Below are 23,062 nucleotides of genomic sequence, written 5' to 3'. Positions count from 1 at the left end.
AAATAAGGCTCAGAATTAAGCTCTAAGTTTCTTTGAGTTCCAGAAGGCCCATGAAGGGGGGCTGGGAGGGAAAGAAGGAGGAGGACGTTAAAGGGATCTCTTCAACACCTTGAATTTTCCTTGCATATGTAAGAACACAGAGATCCCTGTAAGAAACCAACCTTTCAGTGCTGCAGAGAATCCAACAGACAGGAACTGGTGTTACTATAAACTGCATTAAGCTTTGTCTCTATCCTTTGCAGATGCTGCTGAGCAGCCACAAAGAAAAGCAGCAGCACTGCAGCTTCTGCAGGAGTCGTGGTGCTATCTGTGCACTGCAATCTGGCTGCTGGTGTAGGGAAACAAGAGGAAAATGTTTGATATCCATCATAGGCAGAAGTGAGTCCTTGCATGTGCATGTGGCAGACTGCTTAAGGCTGCTCAGAGAGGGCAGTGCTTCCTTCCTGCCCGGCTAGGCTCAGACTGGATCCCTGGACACGAACAAGTACAGCAAGATGACTTGTTTTGTGACGGAAAAGGGAGAGATGCACACTCTCTCCAAAAAGCTTCGTAACGTGCGAGCACAGGCTTTCATCTCATTCCAGAATGTGCAAGACAGACATATCTAGCAGCGTGAAAGCAATATCAAAGCCATTAACCCTTAGCACAGCAGAAATCTGAAGCCAAGCAAAAGGCAGTTGGTATTACATACAGCTTTGCTTTGTGCTACCAGAAATTTATAATAATCACATCGTCAATTCCAGTTAAACTATCAGTTCAATGTCCAGTGAAAGTAAATAGAAATGAATCTAAAACATGTTGTTGCAATTAATAGAGGCAGATCTTTTTAGTAGTGCAGACTGCTTCACTGGACTATTTTTCCCGCATGGGTTGCAAGCAATTTGGTTAATGATCTTAAGCTAATAATTTGTAGCAGAATCAACTGTATAATGTTCATGATACCTTTGAGGTGTCCTTCATGTTACGGATGTGATGCTAATTCAGTTCCATGACACTGATCACCCACACTCATTACTTACTCCACAGATTAATACTTAACAAATAATGAATATTCGCTGGAGTTGTACTTGCTGATATTCAATTTGAATAATATTAAGAACATTAATGTATATTTTTTAAATCTTAATGATTGCTTAGTTGCACAGCAAGTAAAATACTCTTGTACCTATACTATGTCATGCATACATGAGAGGTAGGGTGGGTTGGGTTGGTTTCTCTTAGTTTTGTGAAATGGTAGTTTTGGGTTTTTTTTGTCTGGAAGCCAGAGAAATCTGCCCTAACTTACATTTGTTTACAGAATGTTTCTTTCTTTATGATTTCCTATTTTGTTCTCTTATTTCTCTGAAAAGATGCACTGTTTAAATTAATGAGTGGCTGATGAGAAAGTAAGTTTAACTTCATTTATGGCAGCTGGTGCATTTGGAACTGTAGTTTTCCCCTTCATAGTTAGTTAAATAAACCTTAAGACATTTTATATTATTTTGGGTAAGAAATGACCTTCTTCCTCTTCTATGGCCAGTTAAGTGCATCTTTGTTATCCAAGTTGTAAGCATTATTACATTTACTGACAGTAGGATTTATTACAGCATTTTTTGTTATAATTTAATATTACATCCATTTGATTCCAGTGTGTCGTTTCTATGAAAGCCTTTCATGTGGTCTTAGTTACCATTTTACCCTCTCAATATTTTTGTATGTGTTTTGCTGGTTTTGTGGGGGCTTTTTTGCTTTTATTTTTTTTTTGAAAATATATGTACCTAAGCTTATCTGACTTCAACAAGGAACCTGGCCTGAAAAATTCGGATTGAGCATTGTTATCTTCTGCATTTCACATAATCACAGAATGACTTAGGTTGGAAGAGATATTAAAGATGATCCAGTTCCAACCTGCTGCCACAATCTGGCTGCCCCCCCCCCAGCTCAGGCTGCCTTGGGCCTCACCCAGCCTCTAGGGATGGGACACCTGCAGCTCTCTGGGTGGATTCTCTTTCTATCATCTGACCTAAATCCTCCCTCTTTAATGCCACTCTTGTTCTGTCACTATCAGACTGTGTAGAAAGCCCATCCCCCACCTGCCTGTAAGCTCCCTTCGAACACTGGAAGGCCACGAGGTCTCCCTGTAGCCTCTTCTTCTCCAGGCTGAACAAGCCCATCTCCCTCAACCTTTCTTCACAAGAGAGATGCTCCAGGCCTCTGAGTATCTTTGTGTCCTCCTGTGGACCCGCTGCAACAGTTTGCTTCCCCCTGTGCTGGGGGCCCCAGGCCTGGACACAGTGCTCCAGATGGGGCCTCACAAGGGCCGAGCAGAGGGGGACGGTCCCTTCTCTCTCCCTGTTGCCACCCCTGTTGATGCAGTCCAGGATGCAGCTGGCCTTCCGGGCTGCAGGAGCACACTGCTGGCTCACGGCCAGCTTCCTGCCCGTCAGGACCCCAAAGCCTGTCCATGTCCACTGGATTTTTAGACAAGAAAGACAGACCAGCCACTTACAGTGATGACAGGGCCATAACCACTTCAGAACAGGAACTGAAGGAATGTGTCTTTGCCAACTGAAATGACAAGGGAACCAAATACTGTGCTAGCGAAGGTATTTATCTTGCCTGAAATATCTGATCTAGTTTGTTGTTTTCCTTGGAGAATTCATGATGAGATCTGGCAGTACATCACAGCATTTATCAGTGGGGTTTTGTTATAATTTGTAAAAATTCTCACAAAGTGGGATTTAATGTTGACATTTTATACTATAATTTCTTCAGGGATTTCTACTGTTTTGTGCCCAGGATAAATGCAGATTTTTGAATGATCCTTTTTAGTGCTCACAAGAAAGTCAAAGCAGTCCTATTCTCTATGACAGATGAGCTAACCTGTCACTGCAGCGTTGCTCCCCGTGCCCCTGAAATGTATCTTGTAGTAGCCAAGGAAACAGACTTCAGTCAGATCACTTCAGTTGCTCTTAGTGAGAGGAGTTCAGGAGCAGGGGATGAAACATTTCACACTGTGCAAATCAGCTCTGTGCATCACCTGACAGTGCAAATGGACCAGGACTAGGGCTGCAGATGTTAAGCACACATTTCAGAAGGCCTGGGTGCTAGGTCTGGTTATGGGCAGACAGATGATACTGAACAGCATAAAAAGACCATTGATGTAAACCACATTTGCAAGGAGTTTATACCACAACTACCAAGTCTTGAAGTCAGTTTCCCAGTACCTTGGGCCCACCACAGGAAACCCTAACCAACACCTCAGGTCTGAGGCCTGTATAGTGCTGGGGCATCGTGGAGTTGTGAAATGGACACAAGCTGCTACTTTATAAACCAACATCAACATGTCCCACGGCTTCCACTGAGAGAACGTGTGTGCTCCTACCACGCGTTCCCCACACTCTGCACGACCAAAGTGGGTGAAGAGAGGACCGAATGTATCCACTCTGCAGATGCAAATTCTGTGGGGTTGTTGTTGGGGCTTATTTAGGTTATTTAGGAAACCAGTTTACTGGAAGATTGGTATTTTTGTGACAGCAATACTACAGTCTTAACTTTAGTTGCATAGGAGGTTAATTTAAAAGCTGGTCACTGTAAGAACTGCTTTTCTCTCTTAATTGTGGGGGCAACCTTTAAAAACAAATTCAAAGTAATATTTTCTAGTGCTCTTTTTCAGATTAATTTCATGCCAATTACTGCTTTACTTTTAGCTGATAAATATTCAGGGACTAAAAGAAACCAACAACATAGATTAATTCTCCCGCACTACAAACAAAAATTTTTAATATTTTATATGACATAATTAAATGCTGTTTGTTGCTTTCAGAATCTGATCTTGGGACATGTTAATTAATTGCTTTAAGAGGATGGAAGATGTTTCAGAGAGAAAATTCAAGATTCAGATATTTGTAATGTTCAACCTCGTTGGCTAATAATGGTTCCAAAATAAATCCTACCTGCAGAAATCCGGTGGCACCATGCCATAAACATTTATCCTGTCACACAGCTCTAATGCGATAGTCATTGTGAACCAGCCCGTGCTAAGCCAAGTGTTGGATATCTTCCTGAAAGCAAAAACATCATTAAGTTTCTAGTCTGACAAATAATTCTTTAAAATATCTGAAATAATTTCTGGGCATTTTTTTCATTTCTAAGAAAGGTTACAATTTTTTTTTTTCATTTTTATGAGAGGTTATGAAAACTGAGCAACCAGGATGACTTTGCTCATTCATCTTTTAACAGTTTTTACCAATGTCTTCTGTCAGTCAACTAACCTGTGCAGAAATACTCTGTCCGTAATTAATTTTGGGCACAGCAGCGTTCACATTTAGCTGACCTTTTGTAAAGTTTACCTTAAGTGAGTGAAACTTCATGTCCTGTATATACGTACTCCTGCTAGTAATGTGCTGGATAAACACCACCCATCTGTAATCAATTAATGGAACTTATATACTAAACAAGAAGACACATCACAGGGAAGAGGAGTGCTTAAAATGCAACCTCCCATAGCATACAGAGGAGCCTGTCTGGTAGAGGAGATGAGACCAAGTACTCGTCTCATCATCTGCCTTCACACCTTGGTCCACAATCTAGAAGCTCTCAGCTATGCCCTGTGACTACTGGTGGGAAGCTTGGTTAGGTGCAGCCACCTGGGAAGCTTTCCCATAGACCCCAACCCTCTGCTTGCTCTGAGTCCCTTCCCTGCCTGGTGGCACCTTTGAGTGCTGACCTATGAGTGCTTTGAGTGTTGACCTATGAGTGCTGCAAGGGCACCCTGCGTGGCTGCTCCTTTCCTGGCCTTTTCTACAGGGTGGCAGAAGTTCTCAAAGAAGCACAGCTGATCCCAGCATTATTTATGCAGAATTAGTAGATATCATCCTGTGACCTCACAGATTTAAGGAGATTTAATACCTGTGCTTAAACTATGCTCTGTCACAGACTCTTACCTACAAAATGGCTACAGTACTGTTTTTTCATTCTAGCACTTGTTTGTCACTGCTGTTTTGTGGTTAAGAGCTGGCAACTAACTGTAGTGGTTACTGATTGCCTGGCACATGGGGCTGGAAGTCCCAGTTCTGCGTCAAGCTCATGCACTGTGCCTGTGCCTGGGAAGAGCTGGCTGTCTTGGAACAAGAGGAACACGAGATGCTGGTGAGAAGCAAGTCTTAAAGGTGTAACTGTGTATTTAGAACAGCCGTGCAAGACCAAGTCAGGCATCAATCCTGGAAGGAGGGACTCAAAACTACAACAGCCATTACAGGCAAGTGCTGTCATCACTAATACAGAAATTCAGCAGACAGGAGCACGCTATACAGCTTCCCAAATGAGTGCTGTGTTGGCTCCAAGTAGGTTATCTGCAGGACAGTAAGACAGATGTCCTGAATGCTGTCAGACTGAGGAATGCCTGGTACTGAGGTCTCCTATTTCCTCCATGAACAGTGAAACTATTGCAAGTTAAGCACAACAAAGTGGTACAGAGGATGCTGGGGAGCCTCCGCGTTTTGCCCTATCAGTTACGTGGTAATGTAAAAGATCCCCAAATGTATGTATTTACTACTTCTGACATAAATTCAGGGCTAAACTAGCAGTTGGAGATAAACTGATCTAAGCATCTCATCGGTTCCAGTTAGGGGCCTTATTTCTTATCTAAATTTGCACTTGGACTTTGGGGGTGGGGGTGGGAAGTGACATAGTTTATCACAGCGTAGCTGGGTCATAAGCTCAGCAGAGGCCTTCAGGCATAGCAAGAAAACAGCAAATAATTTCTGGCTTGAAATTATTAGGGAAAAGAAAGGTAGGAAAAAGTCCCAAGCAGTTGCTTTCCTGCTGACTCACGAGGTAATTTAGGCTTAGAGCGGTCCATGCCTTAAGACCTTGCATTTAAAACCAAGAGAGCAATTGCACTTAGGCCATGACCTGGGTTCTGCACGTGTCAGGAAACCTAGCAGGGCTGTCTGCTGGGTTACTTTCCTCTTTGCTCACGCACACTTAGTTCACAATTCAGTGTTTTCAGTAAATCAGAGAAGAACTGATTTTGAATAAACAAGCTTCAATGCCAAACAATGGAACAAAGATTTAAAAACTTATTCAAGTACTGCTTTGGCCTCTTTAAATACCATGTCTGTAGGACAGCTCTGTAGAAACAGGGTTACAACGTTTTGCCTTTTCATAAAAGATCTGAACAAAATTCTAACAAAAGAATCCTGTTTTTATACCTAATCAGCTGTAATGAAAGAATATGAAGAACTGTCATGTGCTTATTAGGGAAAATTATCAGATATTCTTTTATACTATGAACTAACACACTGTGCTGATAATTCTGTAGTGCACACTAAATTACAATTAAAGGCCTTTCTGCTCCACCAAAATCTCATTTATAATCTCTATGGAAATACTCTTCCTGCAGTTATTTCATTTATGCTTCCTTTATCTAATTACTATAATATTGGTTCTGAATCATATTTTCTTAATGTACCCTTATTCAATTATAAAGTTATTTTCAAGTACAGTTACTTTATAATACCAAGGATACTGCTCTGTAGCCTTTGTCATTCACCATACTATTTAACCAACAGCATTTTCTGAAGGTTCCCCTTCATTTCAGAATCAGCTTTTTTTTTTTTTTAAATCACAATGCATCCAATTACCTTTTTCCTCATCATTTCCAAGACAGAAAGGAATAGTTTGATTACTGCAACCTTGCAGTCACACTTCTCTCTCCTTTGTTTCTTTTTGCAGGGACTGATGTCGAGAGCTCAGCAGAAACCTCCCATGGAATGGCATCATTCCGGGCTGTACAATGCACTGCTTCTGCTCCCACAGCTACATAGCTGTTCTTCCCTTACAACACCTAGCTGTGTTTCTTTTCATCTTTCTTCTCTTTTTTCCATGCTGCCTATTCATTTATTTTCACCTCCTGTTTTAATCCTTTAGTCCTTCATGTGTGCTGCATGTGCTTTACTAACCAGTGGTTCCTGCAAAGCCTGCAGCTGCTTCAATGCAATAGGACCTGGACAAGAATGAGGCTGCATTCTGCTGGGATCCATGCGCCACTGATTCACGCTGGGAGTTCAGGGTGTCTATGACTGAGTACACTACAAACCTGTTATCATCTCAGACTCCTTGAGAATATTTTGGGAGTCAAGACTGGGCCCGGTGTTTATGTGAGTCAGTCAAGTAGCGTGATGCTGAGTTTGATCCACAGTAACTGAACTCGGACAGAAAAGCAGATGGGGCACCACAGACACCAAGCTAAGATGCAGTCACCACAAGCTACAGGATACAGGAGCGTCCATGCTGCTGGCTCTGCCCAAAAGACAAATCTCCTGCTCAAGTGTTCTCCGTCCACATAGGACCAAGCCCAGCATATGTACAGTATTTGTAAAATTAGAGAATTTCACCATGAGTTACCGTGCCACCACAAAGCCACCTCTTCATTTGAACCTTAGTAGAGACCCCTTCAATTTTTTACAGCTACATATTTAATATATAGAAAATATGAGTTCATTAAAAATAAATGTATTTCTCTCTAGGAAGTCTCTGGCTTAAATGCCCATTTTTCAAACATTATATATGGAAATGCTCGAGTCCTGCAGTGGGTCACCAATTAAAATTTTGATTTGAAGATCAGCCTACAAGTCACAAACAGCCTCATAAAGATGTAACTATCGTAACTTGCCTTTTCCCAGTTGGAACTGTAAGGTGAACGCTTCTGAAGCACCTAATGTATGACTAATGTTTGTTTGTTTTACAAGAAGCTTTACAGCTGCAGTGTTCCAAGAATGCTTAAATTCAATAAACAGCTATTGTAATTCACAGAATGGTAGCATTTCCTCTGTAAGCAAACATAACCTATCCATCCTGATTTTTCAGAATCAGTAAAAAACTTCCAGGTATATAACCTCAGAAGTGAGATTTAAACAGCTCCAGCTCCTACCTCGTTGGCTGTATAAACAGTACAGCCAGATGCTGGCATTCTAAATTGATGAGGCAATCCTCCATACAAATTATTTAGAGGCATACTTTTTTACTTACGTTGCAAGTGATGTTATTTGGCGTATTATACCGTACCACAACTCATGCAGCGGAGGATTTAATGGGTGTGATGCTCCCTCTGAGCAGACCTCAAATTGGTACATATAAACTACATTATTTTACTACTGTATGTCTTCCCCCAAATGTATCCCCATAAATTTTCTCACCTGTCTTTCCCAGTTTCCCGTTTAAAAAGGTCATCAAATTGAAGCATCTTGTGGCGAGAAATCATGTATGCTTTTAATTGAGGCAGTATCTGATTCATCAGCTGCAGGTTGTTGTACACCAAGCCTTTACCATCTCTCCTCATGTAGCTGCTGGGACCCCAGAAGATGAACACAGCACCGTGGCTCATGTTTAAGAGTTCGTTGCGATTGCGCAAAATCCTCTGAATACTGGAGTGTGCAATGACTCGCAGGCTTGTTTTGTTCCCAACATCCTGTCCGTAACCTCGAGTAGGTGCATCATTCATTCGTATTACGCACTCCGTCTCGTCGATTCTGTCACCTTGCTTACTTCCCAGAAGGTGTCCAGAACTGGTTACCAATGCACAGCTCTTGCAGTGCATTTTTAAAGGCTGCAAAAGACATAAATATTTCAAGATCAGCTGTGAACACCTCCCCATGCACTAGGTATAATTCATATTTTACATATACATTGCATATTTTAGAGCAAAAAGACCTCGGAGGGTTTTGCACAAATCTCTCAGCATTCTTCCCAAATAACTGGGGATATATTACCTATATCTTTTATAGATGGGGAAAATCATGTGTAGCCCTTAAAAATCCTCCATAGAATTGAATCCACTGTTTAAGTCCTCCTTCCCACCGCGGTTTAATAACCTTCATATTTAGTAATCACAACAGCTTCTATGCCGTTCACAGCTGCACAGCGTTGTTCTCCTTCCACTTGTTATAAAAGAGTTCTAATTGGAGTATTGCTGATTCTCCTTCCAATTTCTGCAGGAACTGATCTTTTTTTTAAGTCTCCGTAAGCACAGGCGTGAAGAGCTTTTCAACCTTGGGGTCAGGACATTTTGCACAGGGAAGAGAATTATATCCTGGTCTAATCCTTCCACACCATTTCCAAGTCAGTGCCATGACCACAGCAGTGCTCTCATGCCTCCACTGTGATTCAACAGTCAGAGCTGCTCATTAACGTCTGCATATCTCTTACATGACAGCAAGTTAGAGCACTGAACTTTTTCTAGCTTGTCAGGTCATGCTTAAAAGTTACACAATAAAATGAAATAGGCAGTGCCTGTTCAGTCAGTGCCTGACCTAATAGAGCTGGGAGAATAAAACAAGCTTTCAGGAAAATGAAAATGCTTTGCAAATCATTCTACTGAAGTTTGTCACCAACACATATATAAACAAGAGACGTGTGTGTGTTCATCTGCTGCTCAGTGTGAGAGCTGGAAAGGGGCAAAGGGCCAAAAACCATGCCCAAAGTGCTGATTTCCAACAACAATACAGCAAAGTGGGAGGCACAGCCTGTTTGAGGGTGTACCTCTGTATATTGCAGCATCTAAGATCAGCAACACTACATTACAGACCATAGATCTGCATCTGGTGTATACAGCATGGGGAAGAAGAGGTGGTCAGAGCTGCTGTCCTGACATGGCAGGCTGGCCAAAAAAACCACTCCCAAAATAAAACACAACAAACTGAACTGTGGTTGGCCCTCAGTTTGACATTCCAAAGGTAGCAAGAAGTGGTTGCTGTCTGCATTTGTTTTCTGCAAGAATGGCTAACTGCTTGTTAAATTAAAACAAAAAAAAATAACTGTATGATTTGTGTAATGACAGAAGCAGCAAGCTTTGTGTCTCAATCTTCCCCCAGAAAGAAAAGTCCTTTCTCTCACATGTATTTGGACTGCACTCCAGAGCTAATGATATGAATATCAACGTTTGTGCTTTTGTACTCAAGGCTTCCTAATGCAGTATTTACATGTATTTTCCTTTCAGCTTTTTCCTGGCACTTTGATGAATTACCCAGCAAAAGGCTTTAAGGTGAACTAGCTTCTCCACCATCCTGCTTGGGAAAGCAAGATGAAGTGCTAATGAGGTTAAAGGAAATGTAGTCAGCACCAATGTTAACTCACATGGGTTCGAATACCCACACTGCAAGACTTTTTCACCTACACCAATCTCTGCTGGTTTCTGGCCTACTGAGCTACAAGTACTTATTTTAAATGTCTGCCAGAGGATCCATCACCTGTGAGGAAACAAGCGCAACCATCAGTGGGGCGGGGAGGGAAATGTCATCATCTGCTAGGTGATACACATTAATACTCCCACAACATCTGTCCTGTAGCTTGCTAGGAAATGGTTCCCTTTGGAAAAAAAGTCTTCTGACTGAAACATGCAGGTATTACCCAACTAATTCTTCAGTGATGCGTGGGGGCCGAGCAGCTGTACCCGCTCCGGGCCAATCATTGATGCTCACCTCAGAGTCTTTCTGCACAGATCTACAAATCTCACACCTAAAACCGTCAGAGGAATTCACAGCCAACAGCCACAACATTCTCACACCAGCTGTTTCTAATGCCTTGACAATATTGAAAGCAAGGGGAAAAAAAACCTACTGCTGTAATATTAGCTGGCCAGGAGGCAGTGGTTGCACCAGAAATGTCATCTACTTAAGCAATAATAATGGAGTCACAAAGCGTTTCTTTGGGATTGATGACCAGCTAGGAAAAGTTGATGGCCTGAGAATAACCAGGGGCCATTAAGCCAGAAGAACATTAAGTTCACAGAAAGCTCTCTGCTAATGTAATTATTACAGGGATATGTGGGGAAAAAAGCAAACTAAAAAAAGCAAACCCGTGACATGCGAGTTATATTTTAGGTAGGCAATGCAACCCACACTCCATTCGTCTTGCTTCAAAATGCCCAAAAAAGGCACAGGGTGAGAGGACTTTTATGGTGCCTGTGCTAGCTACCTTGAAACATAACCCACAGAGTACATAAACCTGCTGACATTTGACAACGGCCATTGATACCCACTGTGTTCACCCAGTGAAGCTGGCAGAACAAAGCCATTCCCTGTTAGAAGGGCTGTCCCAGGGGAGGGAAGGGAGCAGCAAAACTTGCCCGGTTCTGGGACAGCCCACAGCAGCGCACTGGGGGACACAGCAAACGTGCACAACCTGGCACAGAAGTACCGCGTGCTGAAATGCGGCCGGCAGCTGTCACTGCCACGTGTTACAGCCCAGTAATACTGCTGCTGTATCAACATCTTCTGGTTTGTTAATAACAGACCAACAAGCAAATGGCAATGAAAAAGCATTGCCACAGTTGTTCCTGTACTTTCCAATTTAAGCAATCCCTGCTCTGTTATTGACTTCAAAATCTATGCCGTCCAATGACAGAAAGATGTTATTTTCAGACACTTTATTGCTCAAAAGAAATCAATAGAATGTTATTACTGATTCAAACTACGTTACTCTTAGATAAAATTATTTTCTTTGTGATGAAATAAAATGCCTTCTTATTGTTTTTTTTATTTCTGCTTATCACAGTCCTTTGATTTTAAAGGTAAGATTTTAGAAAAGAAGACAGTTCCTCCCAGTAAAACCAGCAGCACTGGGAAGCATGATGCTTCCTCCTCCTGAGCATTTAATGACTTACTTTCAAGACCCCTGGGTTTGGATCACTCCACTATCAGTAATATAACAGGTTTCTTTCTATAAATATATTTTTAAAAAAGCATATTTTACCTGAACAACGATGAAAAAAATGAAAAAAACCCCAAACAATGAAGAACACCTCACTGCTGAGCTCAGCAGAAAACGAGCACCTGTTAGTTCGTTAACACCAACATTCCTAATAGATAATGCTGGACAGAGTGCAGATGAATCCCTAATGCACTGAGGGAAGGCAAGAAGCAAAGCAGATGAAGAAATGCTACAGAATATCCAAACTCCTTTTGGATATGTGATCTTTAACCAAACGTTTGAGACCACAAGTGCAAAATGCCAACGATTCTATGAAAATAATGCCTGCTCCCCGATATTTTTTGCTTTGTAATATATCAGTGTTGGAACAGGGCACATGAAAAGAGCTAAAGGTGAAATAAATGTACAAGCACAATGAGTTTGCCTTAGTCCCATGCACACGACACACTTGCAATGACGCCCTCAAATCAGTCTTCTCTGAACAGTGAAAATGAGCCTGGTGCATATTTTGAGCAATACTTTGGTATACAAAAAGCTGGAAGGAAAAGTAGAGTGAAAAAAAGCACGTAGAGACTTCTTTTTTACCTCAACCAACTTAACCTTTCTGAGGTGTTCAGGTCTCTGTGAACTTTGGTTTCATGGTGCCGAGTTCTGATCTAAGACACGGCCTTGGTTTGACCGCAGACTTCTCTCACTCATGTTGGCTGGGGAACGTAGCTTGCTTTCTACATTCTGCATGCCAGCTCTGATTTTCCACTGAAGTTTCGTAACTTTTCATTCTTTAACCCAGACGTCAGCAAGTACAGAGAGGTCTTAACGAGGAAGAAAAATCCCCTGAGCAAACGCATTTGTAATTTTTGTTGAACTAGACTTTTGGAGCATTAGATGCTCTGCTATGAAAACAAACTGCATTATCTACTGAAATAAAAGCACCGATTGCTTCAAGAACTGTTACCCCAGTGACCGATAGCGCACAAGTAAATAGAAAGGGTTAGGAGATACCACTTCCCCAACACTGCTAATCCTTATGCAAATCCACATAACAAGCATCCACAGCAAAACTTTGCAATTCAAAAAGGGTTTGGCAAATCTGTTTAGGAAGATAAATGCGTGTCTGCTTAAAAAGATAAAAGATAAAACAAATGAATTTCTTATTACTTCTCTTTGTTTTTCGGGCTGTAGAGCTTGAATATGCAGGCTTCGTGGAAACATTAGCATCCTCATTTCCTATTGATTTTTCAAGAGTTAATTGTATAACTGGACTCTGCCTTCACATGTTTGTTGAACAGCAACAGTGCAAGAGCCGAACTTCAGCACCTGCCTTCATCACGCCGGTGATCACAGCGCCCTGGGTTTTATTTCTCAGAGGAGCAGCATATTTTTGTCTGCCACGATATTATGCTGACGGGCACCTGCAAAACTTGTAGTAAAAATACAATAAAATTCTATTTTCAAACGGTCCTTAGGCGAGTCTACTGCAATTTCTAAACATGAGGCTGGATTATGAAAGGCAAAATAAATAAAAAAAACAAATGCACTCCATAAAGCTTTCACTGGGATAATTTTCTTAGAAAAAGTACCGTTCAGCACATTAGGCACTGAAGAGTTTTGTGCTCGTGTGAAGTGCTTTCCGGCACATTAACTCTTTTTCAGAGACCTGCCTGCTAGTCAAAGCTTCCATTAGATTAATTAAAATATGGCTCCTCTCACTGGAAAGAAAAGGCATGAGTTTGGTTACAGGACATTGACCACATCCAGAAAGCAAACCCTTCCCTGTCACACAAAGAATGAAAAGAAGCTGCGCAGGAGACGGAACAACGAGAGAAGTTCTGGTGTACAGAGCACATTTCTTTACTTATTTGGAAGCATGATTACATGGTGCTGATGTTTTCCCCAAAGCCAACTGAAGTGAATATAAGGTGCAACCTTGCAAATTGTCAGTGCGTATAAAGCTAAGATTTAGAGAGTAGTTTCCAACCCGCATCCTATAAATGCGTCCCATGGGGCAGATTAGTATCAATCATAGGCTTATTGGAGGGGGAGATAGGATACAATGATAACCTGGAGCTATCCACTAGAGTAATGGTCTAAGAAGAAAAAGCAATCAGAGAAAGAAAAGAATATCTTCAATGAAAGACAGCACTGGAAAATCAGACAGGAATGCATCACGTTGATGAACATGAGCTGTTATACAAGAGAGAGAATCATATGAACAATATGCAGGCTCAAAAGAAACGGTTATTGCCTAATGTTTATCTTAAAAGCAGTGCAAATAGACATCCATATTACATCAAACCGTTTCACTTTTGTGCTGCCGTTGAAGTACTTGCACTGAAATGCAATAAAGCAACAAACGTGGTGTCTTACTAACTATGCAAACAGTCATCAACGGCATTTTAGAAAAATGGGAACTATTTCAACGGTCGGACAGCTTGGATTTTTGCTTTGGAAAGCATTCACATCAACTCCTCCAATCCACTCTGGCACACTTTGGCAATTCTTCCTTGTTTAAATCCTTCAGGGAAATACACCCTGAGCTGCTCCCTCTGCACCTGCCATTGCCGTGCAAGGTTTTTTATCTAGCTTTAAAGGTGAATACCATTGATCCTTAAAGACTGTTTTCAACCGAAAGCACTTGGGTCTTTCTGTGACACTCTCTGCCTTTTCCAAATACGTCTAAACTAAAGCCATATCTCCAAAAGGCAATTATGGGATAGCACTGGAAAGGAACAAGGGTTTAAGCCGCTCCATGCAGCCAGCTTTCACACAGCTTCAACATCACATATTTAGTCCAGAAGAAACTTAAGATCAAATGTCTGATTAGAGTTACCCACCCCACAGAGAATTCTCACTAACACATATCTCGTCTTGTATTTCTCTACCTTGTTGAAGCTGACTGTAACAAAAAAGCACAGCTCCTTATTGCTTTCAAAGGTCTTTGTTTCAGTAACTGTCAGAAATGTCTAACCTCACCATGTCTACCAAGACCTTTTGATTTTTATGGGCTAGCTTCACGTAATCCTCACCAGTTCATTTTGCATTAACCCCAACTGCTCTGTATGTCCCTACTTCTGTTCCTCTACGCTACGAGTACATAAGAAATCAGAGAGTTCTTTTTTTTCCTCTGTCAGAAGACACTACTTCTGGGTTTTACATGTTTTTTTGAGGATGTTCCAGGTTCAGTGACACACAACACTGTACCACCTGCAGAGCAGGATCCCATAGCAGCTTCTGCAGTAAGGTCACTGAGGACAGAAACTGGTACTGGTGCTGAAACTGATGATGCTGCTCATTACATCCACTGCATTCAACAGCTACTGGCTGCAGATTGTCACTGGGACTTTCTCCCATGCATGTATGTGGAGAGGAAGAAAGGTGAGTTTGGGGCTAAAGTATTTGCATATTTACTTTTGGACTAAGAGCAGACGGCAAGAAAACATCCCAAAGACAGCTATTTAAAAATCTGCAGTTGAAACTATTCAACTCTTGGTTTTTAACTTTTTGGGAAGCTACAGCCAAATTTGAATTTAGGGGTTGGCTTTGAGTACTTTCAGAAGGGTCTCAAGTATTCCCTACACATCTCTCCAACTAATTGGTTCCCATTATCAAGTCCCGATCCAGAGACAAACATAAACATATTTATCCCACTGGGATGTCTGCACTGAGCCTATCTGCCAGAATGTATGTTAATATGAAATTAAACACTCATAGGATGGAAACGTTTTGCACTGAAATGCTCCTATCACTGAGGGTTAATTATACAATCAAGCAAAAGAGATGGCACTGTCTGACAACGTGGATTTCCCAAGGAGATAAGATGCTCTTAATTTATAGCAGGCACATCAAAGCTATCTTCTGACTAAGTCAGGGGTAAGTCAGCTCAATGGAAAAGTATGAGGTTAGCTGGGTATCTCTGGAGGAAGCAGAGAAAAAGCCTGACTGGAAAGAAAGGAAGGGCTCTCCCCAACAAAGGCATCCTGATCTGCAGGGCAAATGAGAAGAGAACCCTTGAGAAAATGCGCCAGGGAAAAGCTGATAGCAAGTCAGCTAATTATTGGTAGAGAGGATGTCTGACCTTGCTAGAAGTAGAGTTAAGTATATTTCCATATCTGGGTATTTCACAGACATTTATAACTGTGCATCTCTTGGGGCCGTGGCACTTAAGTGCTTTTATTTATGTTTTACTGTCAGCTGATGTGAGTGAAGAATGATTCCCAGGCACTTGGCTAACACTCTTCAGTAATATTCCTTGCTTCAAGATGTAGCTTATCTACACGCTGGGGAATGGTACTACTTACATCCACTGACCCAGCACATCAGGCCGAGGTGTTTGAAGCACAGAAGGGCGTGCCAGCGAGAGGAGGAGGGAGGCAGCTGTACCAACAGATGCCACAGAAATCAGGGAAAAAAGAACCATCTCAGCGTTCAGCAGCAGACGGGAGCCTCCCCAGAAAGAGATGAGGTGCAGAGTACAAGCCCCAAGGGATTTCGGAGTGCTTTAGACTTCTTTGCTTCTTATTTCGCCTTAATAGACCTAAATTGCACTCCTTTACCATGATGTGTGTGTCATTTGAAATGCTTTTTACCTGGTAGTGACATTAAGCTGTTTCTGCTCACTTCCTCCTGTATTTTTTGTGGGGAATATACCTCCTGAATTGGTCTTCAGATCCACTTCACCATGGGAACAGCAGGCCAAGAGAAGTAAAAACAAGTCAGAAATAAACAACAACAAAGAAAAAGAAGAGAGGTAGATGGAATATCTTTCTACAGTGATGCTGACTGTACATAAAATTCAGCCCAAAAGGCCACAAGAAGGATAATGGTGGTGGGGAAAGAATGGAAAGGAATAACAATAGCACGACCAACTACTGCCAGACTGCAGAGGACTATCAAAATCTCTCAATCTTTCATTGCTTCAAATGCCCATTATCAAATGCTTTAAGATATGATATGTGTCAGCAGGAAATCTGAAGCTGTGTGATGGCACTCGCTTTGCAGGTCGCTGTGCCATGCCTGGCTGCATCTGAAACTCCTGGCTCATGGCAATGAATCTCTGCTAAACAGAGCAATATTTGCATTCCGAGTTTTCCAGCATTGGACATATAGGTCATCGTTCCTTCTTTACAGCCCCAAACAGTGCCTAGCAACTAACCAGCACTTCTGAGAAATCCAGACCTCTCCAGAGCCACTACTTCAAGTCTCAGGAGAGACAGAGGGCCTTTTCTTCTTCTGGGGCAGACACACTGATGTACCAACAGCTTTCAGTATGGAAATCTTTCAGCAACAATTCAAAAAGAGAAAAAGCCTCCCCTGAGGGGTGTAGACACTGCACTGAGCAGAGATGCATGCAGGTACTTCCTCCTGTCTGTACAGCCCAGCCCTCAGCTGCACGCTGCTGTCCCTGACTGGTGAGCCCAGCTGAAGGCACCCCTCGTTGGGTGCCCACACACTCATGACGGATGTCTCCTGAGGACGCCCAGCACCCCAACACCCTACAAGACACTGAATTTCACCTTCAGGATGGCACTGCCTGTACGTCACAGATGTGCCTGTTTGTGCATCCAAGGGAAAACCACCCCATCCTGCCAGAAGTGCTGCCTCTGCAGCACACATGGCCAGGAGAGCCTCTGTCCTGGGAATGCATCCTGAAGGCAAAGAGCAGCCGAACTCAGACACGTCCCCATTCAGGTACAGCTGCAGTGTGGGCAATGCCTTTCTGCCACGCGTTCTGCTTCTCAAAACACCAAAAACTGCAACCGTGCAGAATTTCTACCCTCAAAAAAATAATAATCACAACACAGCTCTACTCTAATTAAACAGAAATTAATTACATCCTCTACAACAGGACAGGTTCTGAAGGCTTAACTGGTTTCCATTTAATTATTGTATAACTTTGTGAACACAGCACAAATCTTCTTTTTAACATTCTAAACACAGTGGAGGGTTTTGTTTGCTTTAAAAGACTGCAATGGATGCCACGTTTGCATTTAATTAAAAAAAAATAAGTTATTAAACTAGTTTATTTTGGTTCAATGTGTATTTGTTCAGTCTGGGATGATTTCACATCAGAAATCAGATTTTTTTTTTCCCCAGTTAGTATTGAGCAACAGACATCAGGGAAAGCAAATAAAAAAGAACAGATCGATGTATTTTGAAAGGAACGCTTGTTAATACAAAAGCATTTGGTCTTGTCACAACTAGATTATCTTTGAATATTCATTGTTTCCAAAGGAATCAATCCATATCCTGAAAGTTGAACATTTTTGGCAGGAACAAGACAGCACGCTAGAAAGCAGAACACATGCAGAAACCTGGTGCTCAAGTAGGAACTGCCCTCTGGTCAAGGGCAATGGGAAGGAATGGAATCACCATCCCTGGACGGATGGAAAGGAAAGGCACTGAGAAACACGGTTCAGCAGGCATGGTGGGGATGTGCTGGCGGTTGGACGAGGTGATCTTAGTGGTCTTTTCCAACCTTAATGATTCTGTGAATGATATCCATACATTTGGTGGGTGAGGCTGTGGGATGAGTGCAGTAGGGCTGTGGCCCAGGCACAGAGCCGGCAGAAAGGTTCTCCTTTCCGTATCCTGAGCAGCTTCATGCAGAAGGCAGGCAAAGCTGCTGGCAAGTGCAGGAAAAGAACGGCGGGCACATGAAATTCAGATGAGGAAACAGCCCTCTGGTTTACGTGTTTCCAGGGCTAGGCAGCAGCTAAACTAAGATTCTTCTAAACTGCAATTTTACATTTGGGTTTAGGAGCTTTAGTTGGGCTAAGTCCCGCTTTAGACATCAAAGCTCTTCACAGGATCTAACTCTCTGCCTTTGTATTAAATAAAAGTCCTAGGGAACCACTTCTTCACAGTCACATACCTGATTCATCACACTTTGAAAGCCTACAATAAATCTGTCATGGAAGCCTACTAATTGCTAGTAAATCACCAAAGCTGGAAGTGTCATAAGCACATGCAAAAAGAATGAAAGTGAGGAGCACAGCATTCATAGAGCTCTGGGGTGAAATCCTGTCTTGAACTCATAATCTATGTGAAAATAAATGATGGATAACAATTACTAACTTAGAAATCAAATCTTCACGTGGGGACAATTCAGTAAGGTTAGGTGATTACAGGACTATGCAGCAGCATCAATTATGGAATCAGAAATAGCGTCACGGCCCTCAGAAGCTAGAAAGGCTTTGCAATGCTTTGTTCAGCAACATCAGAGGGCATCCAAACAATCTGGGGGTTCTCATTTGGAATAAAAGAAAGAAAGAACAAACGAGCTGAAGGCACAAGCCCAGAAATGACTGGCAATGATCCTAACTTATCATCTGAGCCACCATTTGCTCTGTCAATTGATGGGAAATGAAGTGTGATCAATTCTAGCCAATCGTACATTGTTCCCCCTGACTGACCTGCCAAGGCTTTGATTGAATAATTAGTTAAGATGTGAATATCACACATTTTGCACAGAGTTCACAAGTCAAAGCCCTACTATCATACAATGGAAAATTACCATATTATCTTTGACTTTACATCTTTCACCTGAGCCTCAATATTGCAAAAATCTGGAATAAAAACATAACAGTACATAAGAAATGGTAAAATCCAAAAGCATGAAATCTTGGAGGTCAGTGTAACTCCTCCAGTAATACTACACAGGTTTTTAATCCTACATATGGATAATAAGCCATATCAGAAGGGATTAAATCCATGTTCCTCATTTACAATAGCTCACTTCTAGCAGCACCTGTCCGTTTGCCCATCTCAATACCAGGGGAAGCAGCTCCATCCCCAGCGCTGACATCAAGGCTGACATTTTAATAGCAGCTACTGTTTAAGAGCGCTATCACCACCCTGCGATTCCTTGAAAAGATTTAATCAAGCTTTGATACAGCAAAGCTCTCTAGAGCAGACAACCAGCTTGTAGGGTTTGTAAAGAAGTGGGGGCTTCTTCACTGATCACAGTGACCAAAGACGCTGGTGTACTGTTTTATCTCATACACTGATGGTGCTAACTGTGAAGACAAAGCAGTTATTAGTGCAAAACATAGCCTGACTTGCCAATTGGGCCCTTTATGTGCACCTTGGCATTTTTACACTTGGCTCATAGGTGGATGCAGTGCCATAGCACCACAGAGGCGTCAGAAGACAACAGCTTCCTCAAACCATTCCGCTGTACCCTTCTCTGCACTCAGCAGTTCTTTCTTTATCTCTCCTGCCTATTCCCTTCTCACCTGCCAATAGATAGCAGAACCAAAATGAGAAATGTATGAACTGGAAACACAAAAGCATCGCCTACAATACAGAAATGTGTCAGTGGCATAGGAAGCAGAATTGGAGAAACCACGAGAAGGAGAAAATATCCTACTCCGCATTACAGGTGACTGATTTTTTCCCACCCTACGCTGTAATACATCGCAGTCTTTGCTAGGAAAGCTCTTTCCCAGAGCTAATAAAGACATGCCCTGATTAGTGCTTGCTCAGTGTGCTCCAATGGAAGGCGTTTCTGGTTTGCCTGGCAGCAGCACCTCAGATAATCCAAGGAAAATAGGTTCAGCTTTCCTTCCGGGCTGACAGCACACCGAAAACATAATGCTACAGCTTTGCGTCCACAAAAGGCTTCCTTTGGACTTTACCCGACCCTATCCCTGATCATTTTAAACTGACAGAAAATACCATACCAGTGTAATCCCAACACTTGCTGGCAGATTGTTTTTCCGATTCCCCAGCCCAGCAGGTGTGTGAATAGCTGGGACACACTGCAGAGTACTTCTATGGCTGCTTCTGTAGTGCAGCAGTTTGCATAACACTTTGAAGTGAGCACTTCTTAAGAGAGGAAATCTGCATTACCAAGGCAGCACATGTATTGCACACAAACTATATATATTCAAATTCAACCCTTGTCTTTTCATGTCAAACCAGCTTTCCTGTATCAATGGGATTTGCAGATTATGGAAGTGACGTGGGTCGGACTGACTGCCACACTGTATTTGCCTGTGACGTCCACACCACACTTTGTGCGTCAAGCAGACACATATTAGGGAAATGAGAACTACATATTTACTGCATGCAGGCTGATAAAAGAATGGGATGAGTAACATAAGCTCACAGAAAGACAAAATGCTGGCATTCCATCCTCCCTAGAAATAACAGCTCACCTCCTGTGGTTATTTATCCACAGCCATCTGGGTCGCAGTGGTTCCTCAGCCACTCTTCTTTTCAAGAGCAAAAACTTTATCTGTGGTTTTCTACAGGGCTTAGCTCTGGTGAGCATTAATTAAGCACTGAATCATTGCAGAAAATTGCCTCCTTTCTGCCTGCTGGCAAGAGTAGTTAGCAGGGGGTATATAAAATATGAAATAAAATATTCCGCCCTTTCCAGATTAGCCCAAAGCACAAACAAGTGCTAGCATTCTCTTTGTTCTTCTTACTCAGAGCGAATGGTGTATCAGGTTTGAGTAAGACAGTTGCATCTTGAGCAAATTGGCTCCAGGAATCAATCAATGCACCCCAGCCAAGGAGCTGGGATGTCTAGACGTGTACACTTGTGGAAATGGTTACTAGACACGCGGTAATAACGGCAACACGATGGGCTGACAAGATTTCATTTCCTTCTGAGATTGGAAAATTCTGATTCTGTTTGACAATAAATGTAAATTATTTACAGCACAAAGACTGGGTAGAGACTGTATGTACAGGGCACTACTGGGTGTGGGCAGTTCTTATTTACAACAACCGGGGCACTATACACACACTGATAAGGTGAAGAGGACCGAAGGCAGAGTATTTCTATCTTAAATAATTTTCTACATATTAGCTATTTATCTTAATACCATATCCTTTCATATCTGCTTATGTTATTAACATTTGGTAGTTTTTTTTATTCAGCTAAAGATTACTGAATGAAGAAAGTCTTGCAATTGTTCAGCAGGTCAGGTTAAAAGTGGCTATCAAAGCCTCAGTACCACATAAGATGCCAACATCCTCCAAAATAACACTCACTAAATAGATTTTTACAAGCAGCAATCTCTATTTACTAAAGCAGTAAAATCAGCCTTGCAGTATCTAAAAGAATTAACTGTTCTCTGTGAAAATTAGCCATACAGCATCACAGGAGGTTCCCCTTTACCCAGCATCAGTTCAATTTCACTGTCTCTAAGAAGGAGATTATATTTCCCCTTTACAACTCAGTTGCCAACTGTCTTAACACACTTCAGCAAGCTCTCAAAGGCAGGCTGACATCAGCCAATTCCTTCTCAGATCCAGGCTGCTTCCCTTGCACCAAGCTCCTCCTCCCACTGCTTTTTCAGTTCTCTTCCCTCTCATTCCTGGTTTCAAAGTCCCCAGCACATCTTTACTGTCTAGGATAAAATCTCTGTGCCACATACGAGTCACTTCAATCATGCAACATAAATGATGCACATCTGGTAAATTAAGAACTCATTTGAAACATCCCTGAAATGCATTCTGAAGGATAAAGGGAGAGCATCAAAAATTTAGGATGCTACAGAATGTGAATTTTGGAATGTGTTGGAAATCAGCTGGGCATGCTACAGATTTCAGACTTTATTTTCTGCTTCTATTGTATTTGCTGCCCTCATAGAGTTATCAAAGACTCTGTATGGATAACATGGAACCTACAGATTGCTTATAAAATGCATTTCTGTATGTATTCCTCATTTATTACAGACTTATGTAGTTGTTACTTTAATAAAACACATTTTGGTATTTATTTACAAGTTCTGGGTTTACATTCTAGTTTTTTTCCCCCTCAGGAATAAAGCGGAGGTGGCTTACATCTAGAATGTGCAAATTAACAGCTTTTCTGGATCTTAGTAAACAACTTTTTTTTTTTCCTGGCAACCACATAGGGCTTTCCTAGAATCAGGGGCATCACCAAGAGAAAAAGGATGAATTACTGTATACAGCAGTTTTAGACTGAGGATCTGATTCCTCTCGTTACCATACTGCCCACTGTTCAAATCTTATTGTATATTTCATAATATTGCATGTTTTATTAAATCTCCAGCTCCAAGACTGGTGAGATTACAAGAGAATACATTCCTCAGAGTAGCCGAGAATCTGTATGCACACAAACTTCAAAAGCAAATGAAGAACTCCAAACGCAATACCAATGTTTAAAGCTCACGATATTTAAACTAATATATTTGTTATATTTAAACTAATATATTTGTTGGACATGGTTTCTGGTTGTCTGACTTGGATTGACCACAGCAGTCATACAGAAGGGTAGGAAGGAGGAACCAGGGAAGATTATGGAGCAGATCATCTTGAAGGCTCTAAGTGGGAAGTGCTGCATAATATTCTAATTTTTAACCTTGTTAGTGTTAGCATTCCTATCAGGGGCCTG

The 23,062-nt window shown here is 41.8% G+C and overlaps 1 protein-coding gene across 2 annotated transcripts in view; it reads right to left on the bottom strand.

Moving 5' to 3' along the window:
- The window catches only part of ST6GALNAC5 (ST6 N-acetylgalactosaminide alpha-2,6-sialyltransferase 5), a 67,039-nt gene that overhangs the window by 6,108 nt on the left and 37,869 nt on the right, over positions 1-23,062 (bottom strand). For both annotated transcript variants that reach the window (XM_048945061.1, XM_048945062.1), the window contains exons 3-4: positions 8,181-8,590; positions 3,936-4,043 (exon numbers count right to left, since the gene is read on the bottom strand). In XM_048945061.1, coding sequence (XP_048801018.1) covers positions 3,936-4,043; positions 8,181-8,590 — 518 coding nt within the window. The remainder of the gene's footprint in view (positions 1-3,935; positions 4,044-8,180; positions 8,591-23,062) is intronic.

This window comes from Lagopus muta, chromosome 5 (genome assembly GCF_023343835.1).
Source record: "Lagopus muta isolate bLagMut1 chromosome 5, bLagMut1 primary, whole genome shotgun sequence".
NCBI classification, from domain to species: domain Eukaryota; kingdom Metazoa; phylum Chordata; class Aves; order Galliformes; family Phasianidae; genus Lagopus; species Lagopus muta.
The sequence above is the reverse complement of the archived record's forward strand: the minus strand, read 5'-3'. Positions and strand labels throughout refer to the sequence as shown.